At 38.2% G+C, this 26,500-nt stretch overlaps 1 protein-coding gene and 2 long non-coding RNA genes across 5 annotated transcripts in view; 2 read left to right on the top strand and 1 right to left on the bottom strand.

Moving 5' to 3' along the window:
* On the top strand, positions 1–26,500 carry LOC116971826. 2 transcript variants are annotated; one of them, XR_004411633.1, is made up of 3 exons: positions 1–1,006; positions 16,063–16,066; positions 26,472–26,500. It is a non-coding gene; the product is annotated as an uncharacterized LOC116971826 (long non-coding RNA). The 2 variants fall into 2 exon arrangements; XR_004411632.1 differs by lacking the exon at positions 26,472–26,500 and adding an exon at positions 19,772–19,782.
* LOC116971825 lies at positions 8,317–9,809 on the top strand. The gene is made up of 2 exons (XR_004411631.1): positions 8,317–8,587; positions 8,642–9,809. It is a non-coding gene; the product is annotated as an uncharacterized LOC116971825 (long non-coding RNA).
* The window catches only part of grhl2 (grainyhead like transcription factor 2), a 150,712-nt gene continuing 144,229 nt past the window's right edge, over positions 20,018–26,500 (bottom strand). For both annotated transcript variants that reach the window (XM_033018952.1, XM_033018951.1), the window contains exon 16: positions 20,018–21,208. In XM_033018952.1, coding sequence (XP_032874843.1) covers positions 21,094–21,208 — 115 coding nt within the window. In that variant the 3' untranslated portion in view covers positions 20,018–21,093. The remainder of the gene's footprint in view (positions 21,209–26,500) is intronic.

Here is a 26,500-nt window from a genome sequence, read left to right as displayed (position 1 = left end):
ATCAGAACTGACAGTGGAAACATTAGCACAAGATATTCATGTTGATAATGTTTCAATATACTTTCTGGGACACTTGCATACTTGCAGGCCTTATTACAACACATACTGTAAGTGATTGGCTCCTTTAAATTGTTGTAAAATCATTGAGTGTATCTTCATTCTATGCAGATCTTTATTGCTATTATTTTTGGAATAATTTGCTGGATGAAATGAAGTAATTCACAATGCATGCATATGTTTTATTGTGAAACTCCTTACCTCTATACTACTTAACATTTCTCAAGGGCCATTGTCCCAAGCGGCAGTTATGAAAATCATTAAGGTTTGTGGCACAATAAAAGGATGTCTATCTCTGTGTCATGGCTGTCTGCCATATTTCACGCCCTGTCACGTATTCATAGTTCTCACCACATGGAAGAAGGCCATTTAATCTTTTCTAGATCAATCCCATTCCCCTACATATTTCACCATAATGTCTTCTCTCTCACATGGCCATTAACTCTCCCTAATTCTCCTACCACATACTACGCCATGGAAGGATATACAAACGTTACATGTAGCACTCAAGGCAGGATCGAGCCCTGATCTCAAGAGCTGTGCTGCAACAGTGCTAATTGTTGAGCCACCAAAGGCCCTAGCCTTAATAGATTAAGACACTTCATGTATTGTTTAAAACTGAATAAAGATTTCTTCATTTTAGGATGAAAAACATTCTTCTCACTCACCTCTAATCCTTCTACAGATTATTTTAAATTTACGCCCTTGACTGATATCTCTACCAATCCACTGTGAATGGAATCTTATGAGATAAATTTCTATTGTGGATAGGTAAAGAGATAATTTGAGATATGCATTGGTGCGAGGGGGGGGGGGGGGGGGGGGGGTGTTCAGAAATGTTAATGGGCTAATGTGGAAAATATCTCTCCATAATACATAATGGGTAAAAAAATATTAAATTTTCCAGTTTACCTCCTACATCAAATTGCATTCAAACATTAATGGTTGAGTTTTCAGTACACTAGATCAACGTTTTTTTGGGTTTGCAAGATTTATTTATTGTGTAGATGAAAATCTCATGCCCACTGCTTTAGTCTGAAAGGGATTGCCAACCCCATCAGAATTATATCTAATTGCTGCCCAAACTACCCATTGATTTGTCCTGCCTAGTTCAAATTTGAGTTGTAAGCATTGACATGCATATTCAAATTTTGAGGACGTGCTGTTTGATCACGCCTAACATTAAAGGACAAACATTAGTCATCAACTTCCCTTCAAATGAATCCCTTAGACAATTGTTTTGAACTGCATTTTTTCAATATGTTGCTTTTGCTTTCTTGGGAGATTGACATCAACAGGGCTGTATGACTGCTGCATTTATATTTTTCTGCATCATTTTATTTGAAGTGCTCCTTTTTAAATGACAAGTCTCTTATGTGACACTTTCCATCTATCCATTACCTGGGATAATCTGATGCCATAAAATGTAGATTTACAATCAGTGTCTCTTTTTTATGATTCCTTTTATCTGTGGTGTATCAATGTGCTGAAGAATCTCTTCAAACGCTTCATTAAAGTTCACTTTAGTGCATTGCACATGCATGAATCGTTTTGTAAAACAGCATTCAAGATTTCTACTGTTGTACAAGGAAAAGCAAAGGATAGTGCATTGTGAATCTCATGGAAAGTAGTTTGTCTTATTGGCCATTTTTGAACCATTCTTGCATTGAAATTTAACAGCATTGTGAATTTTATTGTGTGATATTTGAAAGTTTAGACTGGCATGTAATGTTGTTTAAAATATATATTTTCCACACTTGAATTTAGAGTGCCATTGCTTCCTTGCACATTGGTATTTGCCAATACATTTCACCGTGAACAAATAGTTAATAGCTTTTCAGTAGAACATTTTTACCATTTAGAAGAAAATAAATAGCATTTGATGATGCCAAGTGAAGTAATTTGAAGCTACTCATTTAAGCTTGTTGATGATAATCTTTGTAATTGTAAGGGTACGAATTCATTTGAGTTTATAAAATTCTTATACACACAAAACTAAAGGGAAAGGTCATCTGTACTTTTGCATTGTGAAATCCTAAGAACTTTTTGTCACAGTGATGTGGCACACAGGCAGCTCTTCATATGTTTCTGAAACATGGCCTACTGTTCCGATATGTTTCTGTTGCTGTGTCACATGTTTGTCAACAAGACTAGAAAGCCCTCTGCACTACTGTATAAAAGGTAATACTGACACTGTAAAAGAGTGTCAATTAAGGCTCACTCAAACTATTCTTTCTGTCTCACTTATTTTTCAGGAAATGTTGTATAACCATTAGGGGACATGGGAACAGGAGTAGGCCCTTCAAGGTAATATTCTTGCCAAATTAAAGTGAGGAATCAATCTAAAGTTCTGAACAGTTGAATTTACAATGTTTCAGAAATCTTTTGTGGCAATGTCCTACATTTCCCACTTCAGAGTAAGTGTATTCCTACTATTCCCTCACAAAAAAAGCCTAGCTTCTATTTTAAAGTTAATTTCTGCCCCTAACCTTCTTTTATCCAGGACACTATCCATCCCCCTCCCCTAAACAGGAGAATAATTTTCCTCCAACAAGCTTAACAAATCATTTAAACATTTTAAGTACCTCAAGTCATTCCTAACTTTCTATAGTCAAGAGAATATAAAACAATCCATTCTGTCTAAATTTTAACCCAAGTATCAATACAATTGATCAAGCTGTAACCCCTCAGGGCTATAAGGGTGTCCAGACTTCAGATGACAACCCATTAGATCTTTATGTAGCCTCTGTCTATTCCATCCACCTTGAGATAGATAACAGTGTTTAGCTTTATAAATATTTTTGCACCTGTGTGTCAGTTCTAATGATTTCCATACTTTTTAGGCCAACAATGTTCTTCCAATCATTTTAGGCCAACAATATTTTTTAAACAAATGAAGAAGTATTTTGGCCCGAAACGTTGCCTATTTCCTTCGCTCCATAGATTCTGCTGCACCCGCTGAGTTTCTCCAGCATTTTTGTGTACCTTCGATTTTCCAGCATCTGCAGTTCCTTCTTAAATATTTTTTAAACACTATCTATCAACCTTGGAGTCCCTTTTTTATAGCGCTTACTATTTTCTTTTGATTCATTTTGCTATTTTTTATACCTCTGTCTGTTTTTTGCACATATACAAAGTAGCTTAAGTTATGATTTATTGAATATGCTTTAATTAATAATTACAATTATATGCCTGTGGCATTATCCTCTAGGAAGTCTGTCTGGTATGTTATGGTCTGTTTGTCTGGTTTGTTTTTGTGATACACCCGTTCTCTCCACCCCAAAATCCAACATGCCAAAATTTAAGCTGTTGCCTGCATATCTGCCAATCAAAAAAAACTGCATGTTTGCCACTCAATCTAAAATGTCTGGTTCTCTTAACAAAGCAAAAAACACATGTGCTTGATGTCTGAAATAAAAGCAAATGATGCTGGAAATACTCAGCAGGTCAGTCAGCATCTGTGGAGAGATGAATAATATGGAATTGTTTTGATGCAACTTCACCGGCCTGAAAGTTTGGTTCTGTTTCAGTCGCCTCAGATGTAGCTTAGTGTTCTGAACATTTCCAGTATTTTCTGTCTTGTCCAGTTCTAATTTAAGAAGATAGTCTACTAAAAAGATGCCTTGCACACAATAGTGAAATGTAGTTACACTTATGAATTTGATTCATTAAATGAGCACCTTTGGTAAGACCTTGTGCAGGTTGGGTGCATTAGGATTTACATAAGGTGCTTATTTAGTTGTCCAGTTACATTCCAAAAGCCATGGGGAACTTGAACAGAAAGATGTTATGTGGACACGAGATACAATGTTCTTGTGTTGGATAGACATCTACTCCCTCAACCAGATAGAGGCAGATACTTGATTTTGATCCTTGCTATAATTATTTCCTATTTCATTAAACATTGTACTTTATCCATACTAGAGGTGAAACTTTTAATCTCAAACCTCCCTCTTGACCGACTGATGTTGATATCTCTAATTACCTGCCTTTATTCCTTATTTCCATGGCACAAACGGCAACAGAGCAGATAATTTGATTAGCTGAATGCACTAATTTAAGTATAGTACAAATTTTAAGTTAAGTTTAGCGATAATATGTACATGTACAATCTATTGTCCATAGCCACATATTCTGGCACCATGAATTGCATTCCATCCAAGATGTTGGTCTATAGTTATTTGTTCCATTTGTTTAAGCTAGGATCTTGCAGTCCATGAATCCTACATTTCTAAGTGTTCATTGTTAGTCTTATGGTAAGGCTGGAAACAAGTTTGGAAATGGTTCTATTCATTAATATTTTGCAAATTTATGAACTTATTTTCAAGCCATTTTGCTTTGCGCTTATCTCACCAAAGCATCTGATTATCAGAACTTCAATTAATGATGGTTTCTGAGATGTGTATTTGTATTTCTCAACTTTTGTCTTCAGTGACTGGCTATTGCCTTTATCTTACATGGCGATGTTCACAAAATCACCTCCTGCTCTTTGAATGTGTGATCGGATGATTATAGTATGACCCTGGCTGATCTCAGTTTAGATTTGAAAAAAAGTTGTTTTTGTTAATTTAGGCTAACAATAAAATTGTGGTGCGTCTTAATTCTGCCAATTTCATGTCTGGATATCAATCATATAAATGAGTTAGAATGTCATTGCTCAGTTTCTACCCCCTGCATATCTTGGGTATCATTGATCAGACATAACTGTCATCATTGGACATTGTTGGATGCCATTTCCTATGTCTTGTCCTCAGTGGGCATTTCTGAACTCTCTTATCTCTAATGTTCTCAGGATTACGAGCTTCTGATGTGTTGATAATTTTGCTGCTTTCAAATCATCTTTCTTCATCTAATTCTTCTACCCAGTTATAGGCAATAGGTGCAGGAGTAGGCCATTCGGCTCTTTGAGCCAGCACCGCCATTCAATGTGATTATGGCTGATCATCCCCAATCAGTACCCCGTTCCTGCCTTCTCCCCATATCCCCTGACTCCATTATTTTTAAGAGCCCTATCTAGCTCTCTTGAAAGCATCCAGAGAACCCGCCTCCACCGCCCTCCGAGGCAGAGAATTCCACGGACTCACCACTCTCTGTGAGAAAAAGTGTTTCATCGTCTCCGTTCTAAATGGCTTACCCCTTATTTTTAAACTGCGGCCCCTGGTTTTGGACTCCCCCAACATCGGGAACATGTTTCCTGCCTCTAGCGTGTCCAAACCCGTAACAATCTTATTTGTTAATATTTTTAATTTAGCCTAGCTTTGGATCAATACGAGTAGCTAAGTAACTTTCTATAATCTGAGGCTCAATAAAACCTAATTCCATATTAATTAACAACTTTGGCACAGACTTGGTGGGCTGAAGGGCCTGTATCATCCACACTATCTCTAAACTAAAGTATCCAAACAAATTCTCTCCAAATCTTTAATTTTTCTGTATGTTAATACAACACTGCCATCTCATCATTGATATGCATCTGATTGCCTTATCATGAGAATAAAAATGTCATCCCTCACTATTCAATGTGCAAAGTAAGTTATCCATCAAAATATTAAAGAGAATTGTGAAAATAGATTATCAGAACTTCAATTAATGATGGTTTCTGAGATGTGTATTTGTATTTCTCAACTTTTGTCTTCAGTGACTGGCTATTGCCTTTATCTTACATGGTGATGTTCACAAAATCACCTCCTGCTCTTTGAATGTGTGATCGGATGATTATAGTATGACCCTGGCTGATCTCAGTTTAGATTTGAAAAAAAGTTGTTTTTGTTAATTTAGGCTAACAATAAATTTGTGGTGCGTCTTAATTCTGCCAATTTCATGTCTGGATATCAATCAGATAAATGAGTTAGAATGTCATTGCTCAGTTGTGAAAATAGATTGCTATGCTTTATAGGAATTGGCTTTGTCTATTCACCCAAATACAATTTAATAGTATTCAAATGAAAATTCTTAATATGATACCATTTAAATTACTCTACCAGCAATCCAATGATTTATTAGTTAATGTGCCCTTGTATATATCAAAAGCCTTGGCCAAGTCAACAAAAATGATGGCTAAATTATTTGTTTTAACATCAGTCATGGTATTAATTTAAAAGGCAAATTTCTACTTACACCCCAGGTTTGCAACTAAAAACCCTTTCCACAATATTCAAAAGACCAGGGAGTGGGATTACTCTGCCTAACTCTCATTTAAATTGGATTGGACCAGCCTTAACTCCATCTACCTCAATCACAGATGTTATATCTGTGTTGAAATGATCAAGCAGGTCAAACCTCATGTAATTCACACCCTATTAGTTGCCTTAAGAGCAGTTTGTGCCCAATCAAATCTGGGAAGAGAATAAACAGTTCTTTGCACAGTAATTTCTCAAAGCATCATAATTCTGAAACATTGAAGTGTATTTAGCCTCTTGGTCTTGTTGCCATGATCTTGATAGAGGTGCTGTATCTGTCTGAATCGATTAGCCTCCAGTGCAGTGTCCCAATCCGAAATTACATATGTCCATTTCCTTCTACAGATGCTGGGTGATCCATTGAGTTCCTCCAACATTTCCTTATCAATGATTCTATCCTCAGTCTTAATAGCTAACACTGTTTTCCTCCCTTTATACGCGTCAGCAATTGTCTCTGAGGAAAACCATTGCACAAAGAGTCTTGGAAGCTGGGTTTCATCACCTTCATACCCTGCAGATTTTTAATTTTCTTTCCATCTGGCTATGCTGCATTTGCCTCCTTTATCCCTTTGAGAGCCAATTCCATTTTCTCCTTTTCTGTAGGTTTCAACAGTATGTCCTCCTCTATTCATCCCTTTTAATCCTGCATCTTTGGCTTCATTCTGCTCAGTCAGCTTTGTTGGTTTTCCACCTTATATGGCCAACATTTTGTGGTGGCTGGAGCTCTCATGTTTTGGTGTGCTGGATACTCATGTCATGGTCAATGAGTGTATATGGCTTTTTGTATTAAATCCAGATTTTATTGCATATCTGTAAGTAATCATATTTCATTTATAGGCACTAGAAATTGCATTACAAATGCAGGCAAGCATCGACTGTCATCTCATATTTTAACATAACGGGTTGCATTAGAAATCAATTCTGAAAATATAAAAAGCCCTGATGGTATTTCTATTTATGAACTTTATTCCAACCAAGACATCACAAGACTGAAATGTTAATCGAACCTCAAGATCATGCAATTTCTTGAAATTTCTATTTTCTATGCAGGTTTCAATTTGCACTTTTAAACGTGCCTGAGAAATAAAGTATGGATTCTGCTTGCTAATTACTTAATCAATTACTTTATTATAAAGAGCCTTTATTCTCCACTATCATTTCGGCCATAGAGTTGTATTCATGTTCATTTGTAACATAGGCTGTTTGCAAAACAAATTTTAAATTGACAAGTTTTTAAGCTTTTTTTTTACAGGAATCACTTTGCTGATATTATAATTAATAGTTGCAGTTAAAGGCAAACAATGATGTATCTGAAATAGCTTCCTGCTTTCTTAGAGTTCCGCGACTTACCACCAATGTTTTTCGATCACTATTCTTCGATCATGTTGCCGAGCCCAAAGCCCAAGCCTTTACATTCAAAATCACTTGTGCTGACGAGTCTACACAAGTTCATTGGTTTCTATAAGCTCACCTATTTCTGTGGTGTAGATCTTCTTGCATCTTTTTATGTTCTTCTGCGCTATATTTGATCGATCTTGGACAAATCTTCCTGATTCTGATTTGATTTGAGTCATTTTCACTTTGTGAGGTTGTGCATCAGCTGTATTTCTCTCAAGATCACCATTTGAAGCATTTAGCACTTATCTAATATCTGTCTGCCTTCAATTTCAGACTCGCTTATTGTCTTGTACATTTTTTGCATTTTTCTTCTTGATTGGGTTGCAGAAGAACTCTCACTAGTTTGGCAAACTTGGTGCTGGAATAAGTCCAATTTGAAAGCTTTTCACAGCCTGATACTGAATCTGGTTCTGTAGCAGGAATGTTTTTACTAAAGCCATGATATGTTAAAAAATATTTAGCGCTTGTTCACAAACACGTGTGTTTTGGACAGATATCTTTTCTTGCAAGAGTTATGATAGAAGCATATCACATTCCATTACAATTTGCTTGGGGAGTATTCGGCTGATGTATTGTAAGTGATGCAACTTGTGGCTTGCAGAAATAAGACTAGACCATTTTGTAACTAATCAGACTAACTCCTCCTCAGGTGTAGTTTTCTGATAAACTCATAGTTGACCGAAACGTTGCCTATCTCCTTCGCTCCATAGATGCTGCTGCACCCGCTGAGTTTCTCCAGCATTTTTGTGTACCTTGGGATTGTTTTTGTTCAGTAGAGGAAGTTGAAGGGAGACATAAATTGAGTTGAGATATAAATTAGTAGATCTAATAGAGTTATGTAGAAGTAACTATTTCACATGTGGCACACACTAAAGGGCATACATTCAAAATTATTGCTAGAAGGATTAGAGGTGAGAGGCAGGAGAGCTACATAATGGGAGAGAAGATCATAGGTTGAGCTGTACTGTACACTGACAATGACAATTAAAATTGAATCTGAATCTGAGGTGAAATTGAAACATAAAAATATAATATATCTTAATTAATTTTTGGGAACTGGAGATAATTGCTGCTGCTATTATGTTGCTGAGACAATGTGCCAATCCAGCTCTTACCTTAAGTCTTTTGTGCTGGTACATCATTCTCGCACAGATCTACATGTTATAGGTATTTAATCTCCATGATTGTTTTCTCTTCCCAATCTTCATTTAATCCCATCAATATGTTTCTTCATTCCTCATGTGCATTTGGTTTTTACCTTGAGTTCACCTTTACTTTTCACCTCGACCCATTTTTTTTAATGGCAAGCTCTAAATTCTTACCACCCTTGAATTTTTCCTTTTAATTCTACGTGGGATATAATAAGGACATTTTTTAAATATATTTTTTATATGTGGTTTCCAGTTGTTATCTGGTGACAAGTGGACAGATAAACGTTCCCAGGTTTTGCTTCTGAGATTGGTGACTCTTCTGGTATGGGCCCAGGCTGATGTTTGTCCATGATACACTTATGCTTTTACAAATCAAAGGAACAATATAAAATGGCATATTTTAAAGAAATCTTAAAATATTCTCCACTTGCTACATGATATGATCAATCCTTTTAAGAAAATGTGGGGTAGAAAATGAGATAAGGGATTAATTTTTGCAGAAATAAGAATCAGTGTGCCCTACTGCCCCAACTGACAATGCATTCTTGCTATTTAAAATAATTTTAACCATTAGAAAGATACAGTATTTATGCAAGAACAATGTTCAGGTCAAAAATTATGTTATTTTTCAGTGTTCATTGTTTTGCATACATTGATCTACCTTTCAGCACCATCTAATTGGCCTTTTCCCCCCCATTCACCCACCAGCTAAACTAAACAATTTTGTTTTAAAATGCTGAATTCATTATTATTTTGGCAACATATTCAATAATATTTTGGAATCGGCTATGACCAAGCTAAAACATACCTAGAAATCTCTTCAGTGATTGAAATCTAATAGATTGATATACTTTACATTGCATGTGAGTTAATTTAGCACTTTCTCTGATCTTCTAGAAACTGGTAACAAACCAAATAATAACTGAGTGTGTGTGTATGCATGTATGTGTGTTGGGAAATAATAATTTTGAGGAAGGGCTAGGATTTCTGGGAATTTAGTTCAACGAATGAAATATCATAATTTTACTGACTATTAACATTCAATTATTTTTACTTCATGGTTCTAAATCGTAGTGCATTTATGTTTGTATAGCAAGTTATTGCCATTCCTGAAATATTTTTCTCTGAACTATTATTTTCTTCTCTACCACTTTGCTTACCTGCCTATTTCGTGTGATAGAGTAAAGAGGTGTGCATTGTGATTCTATCTTTCTTCCCCATGGTGTAAAATGTAAAGTAGTCAATACTGGGAAATTGCCACGTGTTACACCCATGTCCTGATTGCAACAAAACCTGAGAAAAGTGCAGACATGTACAGTACATGTACAGTATACTTTTAATTTACTTTGAGCAATTTTCATGTTACCTGTACACTGAATAGATTTACTCAATGACCATTTTATCAAAAGGAATGTTGCAATGACATTACAGAAACGGTTCTAATTGTTTTTGAACCACATGCAGTAATGGACTTTGTTCCAGTGTGCTATCTTTAACAGGTGGTTGGGAATAAATTGCCCATTTACCACTGTTCTTTGCTTAATATTGCAAGGATGAGCATTGTTCCTTAAAATTATGTCTCAAAACTGTTCTATTCTTATTGCCATACTCCCAGGGCCCTGTCATTTACTGTGCAAGTTCTGCCTGAGATTGTCTAACCAAATATTAAAATGTACACTGTGTACAGAGGTAATATGATGCTAAATATTTCAAGACATTCATCCATGTTGGTAGAAAGAAATGCACTGACTGAGCCCTGCTGTGGGACACATATTTAAAACTTTATTGTGTGGAGCCAAATAGTCAAAGTTTTAGGAGAAATAACTGTGCACAAGATTGGAAATGTCTAATTTTACTTCAACAGGCCACAAAGATTATTTTACTATGATTAGCATGTTCAGCATCTGAGCCTTCTCTTGTTTGTTTTTTTTGCTTCTACAAATGGGCATATGAATTCCATTCCTTTAGTACATGGTTGTTTGCCATTTCATGTACATTGCATGCTTATGCCACCTTAATATGACTGTTACCTTGTGGCTGTTGTAAGGAGGGCAGCTACAAACTGGGTCAAAAGTAAATGCATATTTTTTGGCAAATAGGTACTTGTATGCTTTGAATACTTCATGGGGTCAAGTCTGTTGAAGCTGTGATTATTGATAACAATTTTTTAAAGAAAATGCTTATCTTGTAATTGTAGTTTTTTGTGTATTTTGCAGTTAGAGTTTCTAATTTTTTGATGTTGTCAAAAGGTGTTGATGAAAAAACACTTTACAAAAATAAGCATTTGTAAAAAAAGTTATATTTGATTAAAATGTTGAAAACATTTTGTGGCATGGTTCTTTATTAAACTGAGGGATACAAAGTACCAGATCATGCAAATAAATGAATCGGATTTATCCCAGATTCATTCGTGTCACAAATCCCAAGCTAAAGGTACAGACAGTAATATATTTAAAGTAGGTATGGAGCACAGTAGCACACCGGGCAGGGCTAGTGGCTCAGCTGCAGCAACACAGTTGGATCCTGACTTCCAGTGCAGTCTGCGTGGGTTACTCCAGTTATTTTGCTTATTCTAAAGACTTACTGCTGGATAGCTGGACAATCAGGGGCAGGTGAAAAGGATGTGTTACGAGAAAATAAGAGGGGGGAAAAAGGAAACTGAGCTAATATTACACCTGGATGACTGGTAGAGAGCAAGAAATGAAGTTACCTGAAGTCAAAGTATTCAAGATTGTGTCCAGAAGGCTTCAACAAGTCTAGACCGAAAATTAGGTGCTTTTCCTCCAACTTGCCTCTCATTGTGAGAGTACAGGAGGCCACAGACCAATAGGTTAGAGTGGGATGAGGATTTAAGGGAATCTCAGGGTCACCCCGAAGACTGAATTCAGATGATCAGGCTGGGGTTGTGACTCAACTGGGTTCCAGGCCCAGTTCCAGGGCTGGAGCCCTAACACAGTCAGCTCAAATTGCTTCATGCTGACAAACTCTCCTGGGTCTCATATGGTCATAACACATAAGTAATCGGAGCAGAATTAGGCCAAATCTACTTCGCCATTCACTCATGGCTGGTATATCTCTCCCTCCTAACCCCATTCTCCTGCCTTCTCCACATAACCCCTGACACCCGTATCAATCTAGAATCTTATCTATTTCTGCCTTAAAAATATCCATTGATGGCCTCCACATCCTTCTGTGGCAAAGTATTTCACACACCACCCTCTGACTAAAGAAATTCCTTCTCATCTCCTTCCTAAAGGAACATCCTTTAATTCTGAGGCTATGACCTCTAGGCCTAGACTCTCCCACTAGTGGAAACATCCTCTCCACATCCACTCACTATCCAAGCCGCTCACTATTCTGTGCGTATCAATGAGGCCCCCCCCTCATTCTTCTAAACTCCAGCGAATATAAGCCCAGTGCCACCAAACGCTCATCATAAGTTCACCCACTTGATGAGAATAGCAAATAGGGAATATTCATTTTACTCATCAGTTCATAAAACTTATTCACGAATTGACTATTTCTTATTGGACACAAAATTAATCCCGTATACGAATAAACCATCATATCATAATAGTATTATTTCTGATCATTCACCATTGACTTTTATACTTAAAATTGAGGGAATGCCGGGTATAAAACCTTTTTGGAGATTCAACGCACACATATTAAATAACCCGCAGGGCTATGAGTATATAAAAGAACAAACAAAATTTTTTTTCGAAATAAATGACACGCCGGGTATTTCTGCACCGCTATTATGGGAAACCTTCAAGGCATATATTCGCGGCGTCATAATCTCTTACCAAAGTTTTCAAAATAAGGAAAATAAAAGAGAACATCAGCGGATAGAACAGGAAATAAAATTACTAGAACGACAATGCAACTGACCCAACCATAGATAAACATAATAAGATAACTTTATTGAAATATAAAATCAATAGAATACTATTGGCAAGAGTAATAAGATTATTCCAAATTACAAAACAAGCACACTTCGAATTTGGGGATAAGCCACATAAATTACTTGCGAGGCAACTGAAGCAACAAGAAAAGGAAAAAACTATCACCAAAATTAAATCGGATAAGGGTGAGTTTCTAACACTGCCAAAGGATATTAATAAGAGGTTTGCCCAATTTTATCATAATTTATATACATCTAAAATAAATACAGATGTTAGTAAAATTACAAATTTTTTAGATAATTGCAAGCTCCCAAAATTGGATAGTTTAGAACAAGAGCATTTAGGAGCACGGATTACTAGTGAAGAAATAAAACAAATAATAAACTCACTGAAAAATGGGAAGACCCCAAGACCGGATGGTTTTAGTAATGAATTTTATAAAAGATTTCAGGAGTCAATTGTACCAAGATTATTCAATTTATACATGCAGGCTTATACCGAAAATAAACTACCAGAAACCATAGCAGAAGCAACAATAACGCTTATACCAAAAAAAGATAAAGATTTAGATGAACCGGGTTCTTATAGAGCTATTTCACTTCTAAATACGGATCAGAAAATTTTAGCAAAGATTCTAGCTAGAAGACTAAATAATTATATTAACAATTTAATAAATACGGATCAAACGGGATTTATACCCAAACGACAATCATTTAATAATTTGAGAAGGCTTTTCAATATAATGTACTCTCACAATGAGGACAATGAAGATATTTCAGTTGTTACGCTGGATGCAGAGAAGGCATTTGATCAGGTAGAATGGCAGTATTTATACAAGGTACTCCAAAAATTAAATACGGGAGAGAATTTTATTAGATGGGTTAAACTACTTTACGATAGACCTACGGCAAGAATATTAACTAACAATATGCTATCTCCAAAATTTTACTTATCAAGGGGTAATAGACAAGGTTGTGCCTTATCACCATTGCTATTTGCCCTTATGATAGAACCGCTGGTCGAAAGGATTAGAAACCACCCGAATATTCACGGATATAACACTAAGGACTCAAAGAATAAAATTTCATTATACGCTGATGATATCCTTTTATATATTACTAATACACAAACGAGTATACCCACATTATTAACATTAATTGAGGAATTCGGCTCTTTTTCAGGATATAGAATAAATTGGAATAAAAGCGAAATGATGTCTTTAAAACCACAGGAATCGAGACACTTACTAAAATTCCCCTTCAAAATTGCAACAGAAAAATTCAAGTATCTGGGTATTCAAATTACGAGAAGACACAAATCATTATTTAGTGCCAATTTTATGCCACTATTAAATAAACTGAATGATATGATTAAATTTTGGAAAACGCTCCCGCTCTCATTGATAGGTAGAATTAACGCTATAAAAATGACTTTCTTACCACAATTAATATATTTGTTTCAAGCGATCCCAATATATATTCCAAAATACTTTTTCAAAAAACTAGATTCTACTATCACTAATTTTATATGGGATTACAGAGCACACAGAATTCAACGAAAGCATTTGTGTAAACCTAAAGAAGTTGGGGGTTTATCATTACCTAACTTTATGTATTACTACTGGGCACTGCATATTAAGAACATAATGTACTGGTTGGATAGTTCCACTCAGCAGTTGGAGTGGATAAGAATGGAGAAAGAGGAGTGCTATCCGCACGATATAGGAACGATCTTGCTCTCACCGATAAAATTGAATAGTATAATATATAAGAAGAACCCAATTATTCACAATACAATAAGAATTTGGAAACAAATAAAAGTATCCTTGAAATTAAATAATCTATCAGTACTAACCCCATTATTGAACAACCCCGCATTCAAACCATCTCTCATCGATAAAACATATCAACAATGGGATAGACTGGGGATTAGGAAAGTAGGGGATATGTATGAATTGGGCAAACTGTTATCATTTCAACATTTAAAATTAAAATTTAAACATATACAGATATGTGACATTATGAAGAAATATATACATAGATTTCAAACTATATTTTTAGACCCTTTAGAAGAAGCAATGAATATTAAGGCTGATTCACAAAAACTAATATCATACTTTTATAATAATATATTAAATAGAGAATTACCCTCAACAGAAGCACTAAGAGAAGATTGGGAACATGAGCTAATGATAAAGATCTCGAAGGATAGATGGGAAAAGTATCTGATGAACACACATAATTGTTCTATTAATGCGAGACACAATTTAATTCAATTCAAATTATTACATAGACTATATTATTCAAAAACGAGGTTGAATAAATTTTATCCAAACGTCTCTCCCAGATGCGATAAATGTTTGTTTCAAAACGCTAATATAACACATTCATTTGTAGGATGTACAAAGTTGAATAAATTTTGGAGCGATATATTTGATATATTTACAAAGCTTTTCAAGTCCACAATAGAACCTAAAACGGAATGGATTATATTTGGAATAATAGTAGAAGATATCAATTTAAATAAAGACCAAAACGTTTTTTTAAAATTATGGGTTAATAATTGGAAAGAAATTGATACTTAAATTTTGGAAAAATACAACCATACCAACTGTTAAAATGTGGATTAGGAATATGATGGACATAGCACGCCTTGAAGAAATGAGACTCCGACTAATAGACAAATATGACCAATTCTTAAGGAGTTGGTCTCCTTTCATCGACTTTTTGGAATCATGTGATGCAGCGGTACCATAAGGATTGCTGATTTCAGTTCATGCCGCGGATAGATCTACATCTCCGAATAAAGATTTGAAAATTTCTCTTTTAAGGGGCCTTCTCTCCTATTTCTATTTTCCACTTTTTCTTTTTTTTATATATATACACACTTCACGTTTTTCTATTCTCTACCATCTATTTTTCCTCTTTTTCCCCTTTCTATTGTTTTCTTTTTCTTGTCTTGCTTACTTCCTTCTCAAAACATAAAACTAGAGGTTGTACATAGAATGGATTATGGTATGACATAGTTGGCACCTAAAATTAGGTTCCACTGTACTGTTTTGTACTGTATTAACTTCTAATAAAATAAACAAAAACAAAAAAAAAAAAAAAAAAAAAAAAATAAGTTCACCCACTCATTCCACTGATCATTCTTGTAAACCTCTGGACCTTCTCGAGGGCCAGAACATCCTACCTCAGATATGGTGTCCACAATTGCTCACAACACTCCAACTGCGACCTGACCAGCACCTTATAGAGCCTCAGCATTACATCCCTTGTAATGGTCTTCCTGCTTCTCCCAATTAGCAGCAGATTTTCATATATTTCGGGTAATTAGCACCCTAGCCGCTATTTGGATGAGAATGGTTGAAAGGGGTGTCTTCTAAACGCATGCAAGCTCACTCAGAGACATTCAGAGCTTCTCAGATATGAATTAAAAACAGTCTTTTGTTGAATAAATGCGTTATTGTTGATAGAAAACAGTGAAATACATCCAAACTTCTTCCGACTCATCACTACAATCTTCTTCGAACTCCAGCTTATTACTTCAGACATTAGTAAACTCCTCATGTCTCCGTAACACTGGCAAGATCTAGCAGGATCTCCTTTAGATCTCCCATGGACCCCGCATGATCTTACATGGTAGAAGGGTTGACCTTCCCCATGGTCTCTCCAAACTAATCTAAAAACTAAACTTCTGCGCAAGCATCTATGTTCCAAACACACCCAAAAACACGTCATAAATCCCACCCACAATACCGACACCACTGCATCCTTCATCCCTTCTTCCATCAATTACCTTGACTACTCCACTCCAATATCATCCGCTCACTCAGTAACAATCCCAATATTATTTGAGCCCGCTGACGGGCGAGGTACCGTTTTAGTCTGGAAGGTTGAACTCTACTGTGCTGAGGCCAGGTGGCCAGTTCTCAAACTTCTCCACATGCCTACTCCTTGACCACGATCTCACAGTTGATCTCCAGGCCATCTTCTCTCAGACTGTTACCGATCTCATCATCTCTGCCAATCTCACTCCACAGCCTCCAATCTTTGTTCCACACTGTCTGATTCTCTCAACTTCCTCAAATCAGCAAACAGGACTGCCCTGGCAGACCCATTGTCTCTGCCTGCTGCGATACCCCATTGATTTATCTCTAAATACCATAATTCCATCCTATCCACCCTTATCCAATCTCTTCTGATTGACATCCGAGACACCTCGCATGACCTTCAACTCTTTGATAGCTTTCAACTACTAATGCCCCTGTCCCACTTAGGAAACCTGAACGGAAACCTCTGGGACATTTAAGCCCCACCCAAGGTTTCCGTGCGGTTCCCAGAGGTTCCCGGAGGTTTTTGTCAGTCTCCTTACCTGCTTCCACTACCTGCAACCTCCAGCAACCTCCGGGAACCGCACGGAAACCTTGGGTGGGGCTTAAATGTCCCAGAGGTTTCAGTTCAGGTTTCCTAAGTGGGACAGGGGCATAAGCTCTCATTGCCCCATCTTTACTGTGGGCATTCAATACCTTTACATCTCCATCCCCCACCAGGATCTCAAGGTCCTCCAGTTCTTCCTTGAACAGAGACTCAATCAGTTCCCCTCAACTAACACTCTCCTCTGCCTGGTAGAAATTGTCCTCACCCTCAACAATTTCGCTTTCTCGCGTAGCCATGGGCACTTGCCTGAGCCCGAGCCGTGTCTGACTTTGTTGGTCACATCAAAAAGTTGTTGTTCCAAGCATACAGACACCATCCCCATATTCTTTATCTGCTACATCGGCAATTACATCGCATGCAGAACTCATTGAATTTCATCAATTTTACCACTAATTCCACCCTGCCCACAAATACACTTTGACTGACACCTCTCTACCCTTTCTTGACCTCTGCCTCCATTACAGGAAACAAACTATCGACTAACATCTACTACAAACCCACTGACTCCCAGTTATCTGGACTACACCCTTCTCCCACCCTGCCTCTGGCAATTATGCCATCTCATACTCTTAATTTCTCCATCTCTGCTCCACAACGAGGCTTTTCATTCCAAGACATCTGAGATGCCCTTTTTTAAACAAAAAAATGTTTCCCTCTTGCTGCCATACTTGATGCCTTACCCACATCTCCACTGTGGCCCATAGTTCTGCTCTTGCTCCTTACCTTTCATCCCACCAGCCTCCACATCCAACACATCATTCACCAAATTTCCGCTACCTTCAAAGTGATCCCACCACTGTTTTCCTCCTCCAAAGAGATCGCTCACTCCACAACTACCTGGTTCACTTATCCTTTCCCACCCAGGTACTTTCCCACCCAGGTACTTTCCCTTGCAACTGCAGGAGATGTAATATACCTCCTCCCTCACACCCATCCAAGGACCCCTGCATTCCTTCTAAGTGAGACAAGAGGTTCATGTGCTCCTACTCTAACCTCATCCACTGCATTCAGTGTCCCCAAAGTGGCCTCCTTTACATTGGCGAGACCAAATCTAGACTAGGTGACTGTTTGGCCAAGCACATGTGCTTGGTCCACCAAGGACTGCTGGATCTCCCAGTTGCTAACAACTTTAACTCCCTTTCCCATACTGATCTTTCTGTCCTGGGTTTTCTCTATTGCCAGAGTGAGGTCATATACAAACTGGAGGAACAGCACCATATTCTGTTTGTGTAGCTTACAACTTAATGGTATGAACATAGAATTCTTCCAATTTTAAGTAAATAACCGACTGGCCCTTTTTCCCCTCCTCTCTTCCCTGTGCCCCATGGATTCACACCCATTTCTCCCACTTCCCCCCTCCCCTTTATTCCTTTCTCTCTGGCTTCACAATTCACACCACTTCTATCCTTATCTCACACTTTTTGTTTCTTTGGCTTGTGTCCAACTCTCTGCCAATTAAAAAAGAAAATCTCCTTTATTCACCTATCATGTGCCATGCTTTATCCTGCTCCACCACAATTAGTCAAGAAGGGTCTGGTCCTGAAACATCACCTACCCATGTTGTCCAGATGTGCTGACTGATCTGCTGAGTTACTCCAGCACTTTGTCTTTTTTTTGCAGGTCATCCAATCTATGCTTGGTTTGGCCAAGGTAATGAAGACCTGATGCAGCCGACAAGCTTGGAAGAAGTGCTGCTTCACCACAAATGATTATTTTGCTCCCTGAATTTTGGGAAGGGAAGAGAGGGATGGGCAAGTATTGCCTGAGGTTGCAAGGAAAACCTTTTACACACCTAGCGGTTAAGAGTCCGGAATGGTTTGCCATGTATTAGTGGAGGGACATTCAATAATAGCATTCAATGGAGATCTAAAAAATAATTAGTATCCACAAAAGAATTTGCAGTTATGAAGAGATAACAAGAACACAGGCCTACAAAAATTGCTGATACTGATCTAGCAGGTAGACTTGACAGTCCGAATATATTGTGACCATTTTTTTAGAGAAATTAAGCAATTTTAAGTGCTGCTGAGATGTAATGTTGTGTATCCTTCTGCTCGTTTCAGCATCCTGCGTTCAGATTTGGTCTTCTGTTCACTCTTCATTCCTTCTTCCTTTAGACAAGTTCATCTCGCCAAAGTTTCCCAGCCATTTCTTTACAGCCGTTCCAATTCTTGTTTAATTTGTAAAGTTTGAGGTAGAGTAATCATAATGTCCAAAATTGCCTTCTCTCAACAAAAGCATCAATCTTTCTTCAGACTATTGCAACTCAATCTCAATTAGTCTGAAGCTGAAATTACAGCAATAATTACTCATGGCACAAACATTTGACCCAACTGTTTTATAAGCAACATTCTTACAAAAAACATGTTATTGTGTGGCTGGCACAAAAAAGGTTCAGTGGAGTTATAGTGCAGTGACGATGCCAAGATGTACAACTTAATAATCTGATGCTTGTAAGTAATTAGTCAAAGAGCTCAGTAAAATATGCAACATAGACTTGATAATTCACATTAAAGATGAACATGTAATTAAAGGTTAGTTGGAAGAAGCAATATTTTGACAGCTCTGCTACAGTAACTGGGGGGGGGGGGGGGGGGGAGGGGGGGGGGGGGGGAGGGGGGGGAGGGGGGGGGGGAGCAAAGAAACAAAAAGCATAAGCTGTACATGAAATAAAACACAATTCAACTTGAAACACCAAGTCCTTGGAATAGGAAAGGGGAAGGTGTAGAGGAGCAGCAAAAGAGAGGAATAATGGGATGTCAAGAGGAATAAGTTACAATAAAAGATGAAGGGAATGGGGGAGAAGCCATTGAATTCCAAATTGACTCCACGTGCAACTGCAAGAGGTGTCTGACCTGATATCACGTCCTTATTAATTACACCAGACGTCAATGTACACTGTTTATTTTCCTCTTAAAAAATTGTACAAAAAATAAAATACAACTGTCTTTTTAAAGTCTGAAAAGATCCCAACTCCCATTTCTAAAAATGTTACCTTGTATACAGTATTGCTCAATTTATAAAAACATTCAAGTTTCCCAAGTCCTTTAAATACCCTGGATTGCAGTTTATAGTCATTTTGTAAAACCTTATGATGCCTTTCAAACATAACATATGGACAAAAGGAAACATGTTTTACATTAAAAAATAAAAATATACGCAACTACCACAGAAACCCTCAACCCCAAGAAAGCATAATGGCAGTAAATATGCCTTATGTAATATTTAATATTGCACATTATAGACATTTTTACAATTATAGATGCTAATCTCTATTTCAGTTAGTGTCAGATTCTACTCAAGGTGATATTATCGGTACATACCCTTGTTACATAGACAAGAAACAAGGTGGACACACAGATGATTCTGTATGGCCTAATGCAACATTTGGTCTATCAATCTTAATTGCTTATGTATTTGAATAACGTAATCAGATGATGTACAAGCTTTCAATTACTTTAAAAGCTAATAAAACACATTGCTTTCCAATTGAAGGAACAGCTGGAATGACATTTACCTTCTCATTCACAAGCTTGTCTTCTGAGGTATCAACAAATGCTTCTACTATGGGAAAACGGGTATTTGGAACAGATGACCACGACACAAATCTGACTACAATTAGCATGGAGCTGAAAACAAGGACACCGGGCATGATTGCATCCATCTGTACCTATTTAATTGTCTAGTAGCTAAAATATCATATTCTAAGTAACACCGTCACAATGCTCATTCTGAAGTCTTTGGGACAGTTAATGCAGTAGTGTCTGAAGCTGTCAATATCTGAACTTTATGAAGTAAAGAGACATGCCAGTTCAGCTTCATGAAACATGTTCACTTGATGGGGAGCAAACCTCTTTTCATCAGTCACCACTAGTTAATGAACAGTCAGGCTGTGAAAGCTAGATGACCAAGTTGTGATCCAACTCTGAAGTACATTTTGTTGGAAGGTTCTCCCAAGTCTTTGTTAAATTTCACCCAGTGTGATCTTGAAACTTTCACCCAGACTTTCAATATTGAGAATGAATGTATCTTCATTAGAGTAGTGTTCAATGATGTTGTCATCCATGTTTACCAAAATTCTAGTTTAACAAAGGAAAAAGGTTGGTTATTGTTTAAAGAATATTGCTGCTGCACTAGACTTGCCGATATACTTCTGTGGATCAGAACATGTTTAACAGGACACAATTCTTTGCCATATTGATGCCATTATTATCTAACTTCCAATACCATGTTTCTACTATGGCCATCAATTAATCAATTAATATATGTAATTAAAATGACAGCGCATTATATATATATTTAAAAATAAAATTAACACTAATTTTTAGGGCCCATTTTCAGCTTAGTATATAGGTTAAGATTCATTTGTCACATGTACCGAGTGCAAAGCTTTATTTTGCATGCTATCCAATCAGATCAAATAATACTATACATAAATAAAATCAAGTCAAAGTTCAATGGCTCAGTTTATTCCTCTTCATTCCCCTTGATCAGGTCTAACCAACCCCTCACTCAACTCCTTCCTGTAAAATAAATGGTGGTGAAAGCAGTCTTCACCTTCCTGACCCACTGTCTTGTGTGCGTTTAGCAGTATGATTTAGACGATTGAGGGGGGATCTTATAGAAACTTACAAAATTCTTAAGTGGTTGGACAGGCTAGATGCAGGAAGATTGTTCCCGATGTTGGGGAAGTCCAGGACAAGGGGTCACAGTTTAAGGATAAAGGGGAAATCCATTAGGACCGAGATGAGAAAAACATTTTTCACACAGAGAGTGGTGAATCTCTGGAACTCTCTGCCACAGAATGTAGTTGAGGCCAGTTCATTGGCTATATTTAAGAGGGAGTTAGATGTGGCACTTGTGGCTAAAGGGATCAGGGCGTATGGAGAGAAGGCAGGTACAGGATACTGAGTTGGATGATCAGCCATGATCATATTGAATGGCGGTGCAGGCTCGAAGGGCCGAATGGCCTACTCCTGCACCTATTTTCTATGTTTCTATGTTATTTGACAATGAACTACATGGTGAGATGCCACCAGTAGGCTGGAGAAAATCAGGGATGCATTGGACAACAGAACTCAATAAATGCAGTGATCTGTTGCAGGATTGATGGAGGTTACAAAGAAGGGAACAACTCACAGCGGGATTTGAACAGAATAACAGTTTTAAATCATGAGGTTAAGATTAAAATGTTCCATTGGACCATTTTTAAATAAAATTTAAAAAAAATGTCTTACATTAATTTTTTAATGGCCCCATCATTCTTCAACATTATCACAAAACCCATGATATATTTATTACTAATAACTGATAAAATACATCTAAACTAATCACATAATTCAGCAGCCATAGTTCCTATAATTGCCAAAAGCAGTTAAATATATAAGTTGTGGTCGGTTCGAGAAAAAAAACGTAGCATTGCCTTTTGTATTTTAATCTTATTGAAGGTTATTCAGAGAATATAAAGCCACTTCTCGTAAATCACTCTCATCGTGACTAAATGCATCAAGGCATTCAAAATGTGATATGTGAAAAGAAAGAGATTAGTTAAAACAAATGTAGGTCCCTTGCAGTCAGAAACAGGCGAGTTGATCATGGGGAACAAGGATATGGCGGACCAATTGAATAACTACTTTGGTTCCATCTTCACTAAGGAAGACATAAATAATCTGCCGGAAATAGCAGGGGACCGCGGGTCAAAGGAGTTGGAGGAATTGAGTGAAATCCAGGTTAGCCGGGAAGTGGTGTTGGGTAAATTAAATGGATTAAAGGCCGATAAATCCCCAGGGCCAGATAGGCTGCATCCCAGAGTACTTAAGGAAGTAGCTCCAGAAATAGTGGATGCATTAGTAATAATCTTTCAAAACTCTTTAGATTCTGGAGTAGTTCCTGAGGATTGGCGGGTAGCAAACGTAACCCCACTTTTTAAGAAGGGAGGGAGAGAGAAAACGGGGAATTACAGACCAGTTAGTCTAACATCGGTAGTGGGGAAACTGCTACAGTCAGTTATTAAAGATGGGATAGCAGCACATTTGGAAAGTGGTGAAATCATTGGACAAAGTCAGCATGGATTTACAAAAGGTAAATCATGTCTGACGAATCTTATAGAATTTTTCGAGGATGTAACTAGTAGCGTGGATAGGGGAGAACCTTGGATGTGGTGTATCTGGACTTCCAGAAGGCTTTCGACAAGGTCCCACATAAGAGATTAGTTTACAAACTTAAAGCACACGGCATTGGGGGTTCAGTATTGATGTGGATAGAGAACTGGCTGGCAAACAGGAAGCAAAGAGTAGGAGTAAACGGGTCCTTTTCACAATGGCAGGCAGTGACTAGTGGGGTACCGCAAGGCTCAGTGCTGGGACCCCAGCTATTTACAATATATATTAATGATCTGGATGAGGGAATTGAAGGCAATATCTCCAAGTTTGCGGATGACACTAAGCTGGGGGGCAGTGTTAGCTGTGAGGAGGATGCTAGGAGACTGCAAGGTGACTTGGATAGGCTGGGTGAGTGGACAAATGTTTGGCAGATGCAGTATAATGTGGATAAATGTGAGGTTATCCATTTTGGTGGCAAAAACAGGAAAGCAGACTATTATCTAAATGGTGGCCGACTAGGAAAAGGGGAGATGCAGCGAGACCTGGGTGTCATGGTACACCAGTCATTGAAAGTGGGCATGCAGGTGCAGCAGGCAGTGAAGAAAGCGAATGGTATGTTAGCTTTCATAGCAAAAGGATTTGAGTATAGGAGCAGGGAGGTTCTACTGCAGTTGTACAGGGTCTTGGTGAGACCACACCTGGAGTATTGCGTACAGTTTTGGTCTCCAAATCTGAGGAAGGACATTATTGCCATAGAGGGAGTGCAGAGAAGGTTCACCAGACTGATTCCTGGGATGTCAGGACTGTCTTATGAAGAAAGACTGGATAGACTTGGTTTATACACTCTAGAATTTAGGAGATTGAGAGGGGATCTTATAGAAACTTACAAAATTCTTAAGGGGTTGGACAGGCTAGATGCAGGAAGATTGCTCCCGATGTTGGGGAAGTCCAGGACAAGGGGTCACAGCTTAAGGATAAGGGGGAAATCCTTTAAAACCGAGATGAGAAGAACTTTTTTCACACAGAGAGTGGTGAATCTCTGGAACTCCCTGCCACAGAGGGTAGTCGAGGCCAGTTCATTGGCTATATTTAAGAGGGAGTTAGATGTGGCCCTTGTGGCTAAGGGGATCAGAGGGTATGGAGAGAAGGCAGGTACGGGATACTGAGTTGGATGATCAGCCATGATCATATTGAATGGCGGTGCAGGCTCGAAGGGCCGAATGGCCTACTCCTGCACCTAATTTCTATGTTTCTATGTTTCTAAAAGGAATGTTCGCAAAAAATTTGACACCAAGACAATTGAAATCTTAGAAAGAAGGGTTTAAGGAGCACTATTAAGGAGGATCAAAAGGAAATGAAGGGACAGTGGAAATAGAGGTTGGAGTCTTGGCAGCTGAAGGCACGGCTGCTAATGATGAACCATTCATGAGGAAGCCAAAATTGGAAGAAGACAACTGTCCAGGTAGGGTGGCATTCATGGTAGATAGTGATGGAGAAGGATTTGAGAAATCGAGATCTTGTTAATGAACCAATGTTGATCGGTAAACTTTAAAGGCAATGGATAAATGAAGGGCATTGTCAAAACTTCTGTTAACACCCTAACTTCCACCTATTCCCATGTAAAATGGGTGGGCCAGCCTGGTGTATATTTGAATGGTGAATCAGGTTGTCACAGACACAAATGATAATTTCAGTAACAGAGTAGGGTGATATTACTGAGGTGGAATATATAGCTAGAAGCTTCTCCTTGACTCGCACATGTTGCATCCAACAAGGAAACTTGGGAACAGGGTTTGTGAACGGTACTGAAATTAATAGTTACAATCTTCTCGGGCTTTAGTTAAAGTTGCTCAAGCAGTATCCTGATATTTAAATTTCTCATATTTCCTTACAACACTAGGCCGTTCATCCCATCAAGTCTATACCACCCCCATCAATACCATGTCATCATTATTTTCCTTGTAATCTTTCATTGCATACACTTACAATTCTACCAATAACCATCAAGGCAAGGAATAATTTACAGTAGACGATTTGGATGGCACAGCTGGTAGAGCTGCTGCCTCTCACCACAGACTTGGCTTTGATCCAGACCTCGGGCACTATCTGTGTGGAGTTTGCATGTTTTCCCTGTGACCGTGTAGGTTTCCTTTGGGTGCTCCAATTTCCTCCCACATCCTAATAAGGTGCAATTTAATTGACTTCTGAAAATTACCCCTAATATGTAGAGAGTCGATGCGAAAGTGGGATAACATAGAACTGGCTTGGTTGATGATATGGAGATAGGTGGATGGGGCAGATAGTGTCGAGGAAGCAGGGAGTCTGCAGAAGGTCTTGGGCAGGATGGGAGAGTGGGCAAAAAAGTGGCAGATTGAATACAGTGTGGCAAAGAGTGCGGTCATGCACTTTGGTAGTAGGAATAGGGCACAGATTATTTTCTAAATGGGGAGAGGATCCAAAAATCAGAGGTGCAAAAGGCTCGAGTGTGCCTGTGTAGGATTCCCATAATGGTCATTTGCAAGCTGAATCGGTAGTAAGGCAAATGCAATGTTAGCATTCAATTTGAGGGCTAGAATATAAAAACAGGGATGTAATACTGCGGTTGATCAGACCGCAGATGGAGTATTGAGAGCATTTTTGGGCCCCATATCTGAGGAGCGATATACTGGCATTGGAGAGAGTCCGGACGAGGTTTACGAGAATAATCCCAGGGATGATTGGGTTAATGTGTGATGAGCGTTTGATATCACTGGGCCTGTACTCGCTGGAGTTTAGAATAATGGGGGAGGGTGCACATTGAAACTTACCGAATAGTGAAAGGCCTGGATAGAGTGGTAGTGGAGAGGAGAAGCGCCCAGGACCAGAGGGCACAGCCTCAGAAGAAGAGGATGTACCTTTAGTTAGGAGATGAGGAATTTCTTTAGTCAGAGGGTGGTGAATCTGTGGAATTCATTGCCACAGACGGCTGTGGAGGCCAAGTCAGTGGATATTTATAAAGCGATCGACAGGTTCTTGATTAGTACGGGTGTCAAAGGTTATGGGGAGAAGGCAGGAGAATGGAGTTGAGTGGGAAAAATAGATCAGCCATGATTGAATGGAGGAGTAAACTCAATGGGCTGAATGGTCCAATTCTGCTCCTGTGCTTCATGAAGTTATGCTGATCAGCGTGGACCTGGTGAGCCAGAGGGCCTGTACTCATGCTGAATCGTTCAATCACTCAATACGTCTAACCACCAGGTAGGCACAACATGCTGGGGTAACTCAGCGGGT

This window comes from Amblyraja radiata, chromosome 4 (assembly GCF_010909765.2).
Source record: "Amblyraja radiata isolate CabotCenter1 chromosome 4, sAmbRad1.1.pri, whole genome shotgun sequence".
Taxonomy (NCBI): domain Eukaryota; kingdom Metazoa; phylum Chordata; class Chondrichthyes; order Rajiformes; family Rajidae; genus Amblyraja; species Amblyraja radiata.
The sequence above is the reverse complement of the archived record's forward strand: the minus strand, read 5'-3'. Positions and strand labels throughout refer to the sequence as shown.